Here is a 7,895-nt window from a genome sequence, read left to right as displayed (position 1 = left end):
GATATAAGTCATAGCTGCATTAAATAAATAAATACAATTTAAAATAATAGCTTCACACTGTGTCGGTAAAAACTTCAGCAATTTACTGGTTTTTTATTATTATTTTTAATTTTAATTGTTTTTTTGTAATTTATTATTATTATTTAATGGTTTATTATTAAGATTTTAATTATTGTATTAGTTAATTTTTGTGAATCAATCAATAATTAGATATTGTTAACGTTAAAAATTTTGTCATTTAAAACTTAATTGTTATAAATAAAATGACTATGAACCCTTACCTGGATGTCATCCATGGCCTGACGGGTTGTGGAGGAGGGCGCACTGTTAACAGCAGCGACGGCACTGTCGGCATCGGAGACCCGTTTACTGAAGACGGGCTACTGTACATGTCCTCAGCACTATCACCAAACCTGCAACAAACGATTGTGAGATTAGTATTAATAATAATATTCACATAATTTGTAACACATAATTTGTAACGTACGTAAATAACGTAGTTAATATTGTAGACAAAAGTGAAATCTATCTCTTTGCCGACGATACATGCCTAGTCGCGGCCCATACTGACTTGGACATAGCTCTTAAAAACCTCCAACAAGACTTTGACAGACTAAGCAAGTGGTCGCACGACTCAGGTTTAGTACTCAACGCGAGCAAAACCAAACTTATGTACGTGAGCTCGAGCCAAAACAGAACAGAGAGACAACTTCAATTGTTTGCTCACAATCACCCATGTCTCCACACAAAACCGTACCGATGTAGTTGCCCAACAATCGACATAGTAAAAGAATACAGATATCTGGGTCTTATAATGGACAACCGTTTCAAATGGACGAGTCACATAAACTATGTATGCAATAAACTGAGATCAATTCTCGCAAAATTTCGGCTCATTAAAAATAAAATCCCCTATAAAACACTTCTCACTCTGTACAAATCCCTTGGTGAAACAGTAATAGGTTATGGTCTTAGCAGTTACGGTCGTACGTCCAAGTCACATCTTGACCTCATTTATGAACTGCAATTGCGTATAATGAAAGTGTTAATACCACCTAAAATCAAAGAAAAATTCCATATCTCTTCCACTTTCACTTGTAAATACCATGATCTCTTCCACTTTTGTCATATTTTACCCATACACAAAAAAGTCGAATATTCACTCTTAGTAGAGGAGTACTTCAATAAAGAGATACAAAAACCAGTGTCACATAAGATATTCACTAGAAGTGCATTAAATGCTCAACTCGTCGTCCCTCGGTATAATAATTTGTACGGAAAACATCAATTAAAATGCACAATACCAACACTAATAAATAACCTTCCGCCTACGGTAAAAACTAAAATCAACAATAAAAATATTAAACTTTTACTAAAAAATTATTACCTAGGTAAACCCTATTGCAAAAACACCGTTAAATAAAAACAACCTGTATTACGTTTTTACAGTCTACCGCCTACTTTGACGCAAACTTTTAAATACGGACCGTGCATATTCTGTGCAGTTTTCGACAACTACCTACTTGTATCAATGCAAGCCAGTACATTGCTTGACGAATGAGCGACGAGGGCTCGCAATGCATCCAGGCATTGATGAGCAACGGACGTAATTTTTCTTACGTATGTTCTAAATTTTTATGCCAGTTCTTGCAAAGTGTTGACCGGAATGTATGCCCAGAAATATTATTGTACTACTTACAGCGAAGCATATTTTATATTGTAAATATTGGATATGAACCGTGTTATGCTTTTTATATTAAGTATTGTTTTTTATAATAAGACGATTGCACAATGTGCGAAAAACCTGTATTGGTTTATGCGCATTGTTTTTTTCTTGTTCTCCTAATTATAAGTTTCTTGTATTGAAGACATAAATAAAATAAAATAAATAAATAAATAAACATAAATAGTAACAAAGTCGAACTCATACAATCTGTATTTCTAAATAGAAAACCATCGTGAGACTCAGACATATTAACTATTATTTTAGTAGCACTAGAGCTCCCTGTAAAAGAGTTCATCCAGTGAAGTACTGCCACCTTACCTATTTCTGCCGCCAAGCAGTAATATGAACATTATCGCGTTCCAGTTTTGAAGGATAAGGGTGCTGGTGAAATTACAGGCAGATGGGACTTTTCAACTTTTGTCTCAGGGTGATGGGCGCAGCGATCTTTGCGATTGCTCTGAGTGGCACTGCAACTGTTATGGACAGGCGTGTCGTTTACCATCAGGCGCACGACTTGTTCGTCCCATCAATTAAGGACAACGAATTGGTTCGAAACATGTCGAGCAAAAATTCGAATTAAATACGTGAGTTATCCGTTATTTTAGTTAATAAATCTTTGCTTCGTAGTTAGCAACATACGCTTAAAATCGTCACTCGTTGATTAAACTCTGTTACTCATTAGTAAGGCCGTGAGAAAAATGTATAAGAAACTCTAGGGGTTGCTCTTTGTAAATAGACACTAGTACACATTTATAATTTACAATATTTATTTCAACATCGACACAACCCGCAAGAGCCAAACGGGTCACTACCACGGATTTTTATCACCCAAGTATGCAGATGTGTAAATAACCTTTAGCGCCCAGTTACACGAGGCGAACGATTTTGTACGGCCATCGCGCGGCGACCGCCCACTTACCACGCCTTCATATACATTAATGGCGAATCTGAATTCTATTTACTAGACGACAACATTTAAATTCCCCTGAAAATAATAAAACCACGCGGCCCCCGGCCGGCAGCCGCGCAGACCAAATTCATGCCAGTCTCGCCTGCGTGGCCGGAAAGCTCATTTAAGTTAGAACGTAAAAGCCAAATAAATAGAGCGTATTTTACACTGACAGTCAGAAGCACGCAGTCGCTGCGCGGCGGCAACGTGAAATTCGTGTCGCATAAATGCTTACAGGAGTATTTTTAAAATACTGACAAACTCACAGGATTATGTTATATAAATATAACAAATATTATCATTAACAACAACTTTTGTTCCATGACTTTTATGTATCAGATTTTACTTTCATACAAAAATAAATAGATCGCTCTAAATGGTATCCATTCTGTGCAGAACGGGTGTGGGAGTCGTCGTGGACAACGCCTTATATGTTTGAACTTATTCTACCAAACACAGATCTAAAAATTGTCAGATAGTACAATAAAAAGTAAAAAGTTGATTTTTGGTAAATTTATTGTGTTTTGTAAAAAGATATGGAACAAAATTTGTTGTTTATGATTATGTTTATCCTGTACTTTTATCGTAAACGGCAAATGTTATACTATATATATTAATGCATACACAGCAAAACAATAAATTGATAGATAATTTAGTGTGCTAGGTATTGTTACTAGCAAGTTGCCTAATTTAATTGCCTAAATAGAAGAGAATCTTATAGTTCATTTGTTTAGGTACTTAACTAAATGTAAACAATCTTGATACATATTTTTATTGAAACATTATACTTTGCAAATTAATAGGTATAAAAATAGGCATGCAATTTCATATGATGCTATTTTGTATTTGAATGTAAGTAAAAATCATTTTATAAATGTATATTTCACTAAATAGACATATCAAGATTGTTTGCATTTTTACAAATAGACTATAGTGTTATTCTGTAGAGATAGATATCTCGGGTGAAATAGTTGTTTTCGAAGGCTTGCGTGGGAACATGTGTAGTGACTTAAAACACATAAAAAATTGAAACTGATTGAAATTTCAAAGCATGTGACCCACATTCTTATAGAAAAGTGTAACATAATCGGTATAGACGGCTAATAAAATACAAAGTTGATTCATTTCATCGCTCGTATGCTACAAAAACAATGTGTGTGACACGAAATTATGAAATATGAAACTGTGTGATTATACGACTGCATTTTCCTGCATTACAGCAAATAATAGTACAGTTAGGTAGTTGTTGTTGGCTCGTTATGGTTTAACACATTAATTTCTCAAAAACAGGATACAAACATTCACTTACAATGAGAAATACGAGATATCCAGACATCTATTAAGAATTGGATAACAGAAAAATTAGAAGAGAAGTATGTAGAGACTTGTAAATGAAATACTTAACGTCATTTTTTTTATTTGAGAATCACTGTACAATAAACAAGGCATCATAGTTTTTTTACGACACCAAGTTAAGGGACGAACAAGTCGTGCATCTTGTGTAAGTCAGATGTCCACTGCAGTTGCAGTGCCACTTAGAGCTTTAACTAGCAAAGATGCACTACCTATCTATATACTAAGTAGTAAAGATGCTGAGGGGCACTACCACTGCTCCCGTCATCCTTAGCCAGTAATTTCACCAGCACCTTGAAAGCCGAAACGCAGTAATGCTGACGTTACTGCTGGGTAGCTGAAATACGTAAAGTACTTCCCTGGACGTACTCATTCGCAAGTAGCTTGGTGACACATCCAGGTATAAACAAATCAGAACATGTTCACATTCGCTCAGTACTGTCAGTTTAGTCTTAAAATTATACTCATCCGAAGAACAAAGTGCAATCTGATTATGCAGCGAAAAGAGATTAAAACATAATCTCGTTATTCAAAAGGCCTATATAAAGGTGTTTTCAGATTTTTTATGTATTTTTTATTTCGTTTCGGAAATATAAAATCGAACAACAGTCGATCTTGACTGTGGATATCCGTTGTCAAGGACAACAAGCGAAATGTACAATGTCCCAAGAATAAACAGCATCTTGCACATTCGTCTTTGTTCTACGGATGAATATTAAAATCATTTCATGTCATGTCAATCATTATGCTTGACAGATAAAGGACATCTATAATTAGCAGTTATTTTCTTTTTACAGACAAGTTTTGTTTGGATATGGCTCTGTTGCGTTATGCGACGATCCCGCCAATGTAAAGGTTAGATTATTCAGTGCTATGTTGAGACAAATTGACGGTTTATGAAAGGTTTTTGTGGTTATTTAGAGTGCTTTAATGAGACAAACTGATGGTACATTAGTGGCAATTAACTTGACTGACCCATTTTGTGACAGACTATCATACTTCCTATGACAAACCTAGTCTTTGATGACAACTAATGTCACTTGGAGCAACCTTGGCCTGAGAATTCTTAAAATCAGTACAGACAAAAAATATTGAATATTTAATGTTCTTCTTCGCCTTAAAAGATGGATTTGCATACATAAACGATCATAATAATAATAAAGCAATATTCAAATCACAATAGTAGACTTAAGATTCTACAGCATTAGCATACATTTAAAATTTATTGACAATTTGTTTTTTGCGTCTTGGTGCACTAAAAATGTTGTTGTCATCAACGACATCTCTGTACTTAGATGTTTTTGGTTTTCATGTTCAAAATAGAACACGTTTTAGGTCACGTAATTGACTCGTGATTAGGTACAGCATCTCATACCTAAAGATGTACAAACTGTGAAAATTCTTTGTAGAAAATTGTATTTTTAATATAATAATGTCTACCTTAGTAATTCCTTGGCTTCAAATCAGGGAATTCACTTCGGGGTACTTTCTAGAACACCCAGACCGAAACTAATTTAGAAAAGTTAATTCCCTTCCAAATTTTTCGTAATAATTACCAATATCACACAGAGTATCTGAATTGCCAACTAGATGGCACCACGTGCATAATAATTTGATTATTATTTTTTGTTTGTTTGTTTGTAATGTACAAAAGTACTTAGAGAATATTATATTGATCAATTTTGATGTACCAAATCCGGTTCTAACAACTTATAATAAATAAATTACATAAAAATTCCTGTCCATTATAATCTATTTATACACGTAATACTTACGCATTGGAATGTATAGAGCTTCATTAGAAGAGCTGTTGCATTGTTTTACTTTCCCATGCAATTAACATTGTTTATCTTTTTAACATCGTATTATATTAGAATTATTATTATTTACCTTAGGCCTGCTTTAAGAATCATTCACAAACTATTAATACTTATATAATCTTTGTTACCTTTTCCACTCGGTTTAGTTGGGTCATTTTGATAACAAATAACGCGTTGTTACGCGATGTTGTTGATGGTATTTGCGTATATGAATAAACGAGCAAACAACGGACACTTTAACTCTCAGAAACGCCGTAGTCGTATAAGCGTATATTTAGTTCAATTATCAACTTTATCCTCGCGTCAAAAACCTTATTTTAAAGTTTGTCTTCTATTTTAAATTTACTGCTCATTAATTTTTAAATGTCTTCTTCTTTCAAAATCATAAACGCATGTGTGTCTTTCTCATCACTTACGCCGTAATTGGTCGAATAATCAGCCTTTAATCACATTTTCTAGGCATGGCAAAAAATTAATTACGTGTCAAGGTGAACTCCATGATTAGGAACCCATCAGCTGTGAAGTAGATGCATTTACGAATGAATTTTCCTATAATTTTATATCATCATCAAAAGAAGATGTGTAAAAACATGCGAATCACGTATTTCTTGGATCCACGGAAAGTATCGTGGCAAAGACGTATTTTGGTAGAGTTCCTTCATAAAAGTAATATTCTTTATTATTATAAATCTGAAGTGATCAAGTAACATGAAATAATTGATGATAATCAAAGGTCCAAAAAGGCTTCAGCGGAGAAAAGTTTGTAGTAGCAACAGAGCTCCTTAAGAAAGAGTTCAAGCAGGGAAGTACTGCCACCTTACTTATTTTTGCCGCCAATCAATAACGCATTACGCAGAGCTTTAAATCGCAAAGATCATGAGGGGCCCGTAACCTTACAATATAAGTTTACAAGTCCCATGTGCCTGTACATTCACCAGCACCCTTAACCCTTACTGGTTCGTTTTTTCAAACAAGCCAACGTTTCAGGCCTTTCTAGGTCCAATGATCATGACTGACTGCGATGGTAAAGTCATCAACCAGTTGTGATTTAGATCTGAAATAGTACATTGTGTATTAAGGGCTGTAAATAAGGAATTGCGAACGAGACTCTTTTAGAAGCCCAAAGTCGAAGACTAAGTAAGGGCTTTCGGAGATGAGGTTCGTAATTCACGTACCGCTCGTGAAACGTACAATGTTTTTCATCACACTTGCACGTAAATAATATGATTGCATGCAAATTAAGTTGACTAAAATGATCCAAATAAAACCCTCGGCCTTTTTCCTTCTCGTTACCGACCATGGTTGTAATGAGCAGAAAAAAGCCTCAGAGTCTTATTTGTGGCATTACAGTCAAGTTAGCCTGCATGCAATCATATTATTAACGTGCAAGTGTCAAGAAAAAATAATTTTAATGTATGACAATCGCGAAAACCTAACTAAATCGTATTTAGTAATGTATACCTTAACTCGTTTAAATCGAAATAAATAACCCACACTCACTCGGTACTAAAAGACAATGTTTATGTGAGTTTTTACGTAAATCAGCCACTAAACGAGTAAAAAAAATTTTATTCCATTCGTTTGCTCTGGTTTAGTTCCCAATGTATTGAGGTAAAGTGGCAATACTGCAAGCTTGATTGGCTGCGGGGCCAATGTTAGTCGTTGTAATCAAATAATAAGTCGTGTTTCTCGATGTACCACTTTTTTCTTGTTAGTTATTCTGTACACACTTGGGTAATGCTGTAAGGCATTGTAATTTTGGTATCACGGAAACAGCAGAATTCGCTGAGTTTGGAAAGACAGCATTTGCAAGGACAAAACATGATCTAGGTATTTTTTTATTGTTAAGTCACGCAAGACTTCCAATACTATAGAGCGGAGGCACTCGAATCTTTATTTTATAAGATACTAAGTGACACACGTGTAGGTACTTCAGTACTTCCCTGGAGGAACTCTTTCACAAGGAGCTCTATTGCTATTTAAATATTTAGGGAACAGACTATAATATAATATAATATAATATAATATAATATAATATAATATAATA

General features: G+C 34.5%; 1 protein-coding gene across 1 annotated transcript in view; it reads right to left on the bottom strand.

The window, feature by feature from the left end:
- Window positions 1-281: 281 nt before the first annotated feature.
- The window catches only part of LOC113238940, a gene marked incomplete at its 3' end in the record, with an annotated part of 13,468 nt that continues 5,854 nt past the window's right edge, over window positions 282-7,895 (bottom strand). The window contains exon 3 of the mRNA XM_026475788.1: window positions 282-413. Coding sequence (XP_026331573.1) covers window positions 282-413 — 132 coding nt within the window. The remainder of the gene's footprint in view (window positions 414-7,895) is intronic.

Source organism: Hyposmocoma kahamanoa, unplaced genomic scaffold (genome assembly GCF_003589595.1).
Source record: "Hyposmocoma kahamanoa isolate Upper Pololo Valley unplaced genomic scaffold, ASM358959v1 98970, whole genome shotgun sequence".
Taxonomy (NCBI): Eukaryota; Metazoa; Arthropoda; class Insecta; order Lepidoptera; family Cosmopterigidae; genus Hyposmocoma; species Hyposmocoma kahamanoa.
This window is presented reverse-complemented; position numbering and strand designations above follow the sequence as displayed.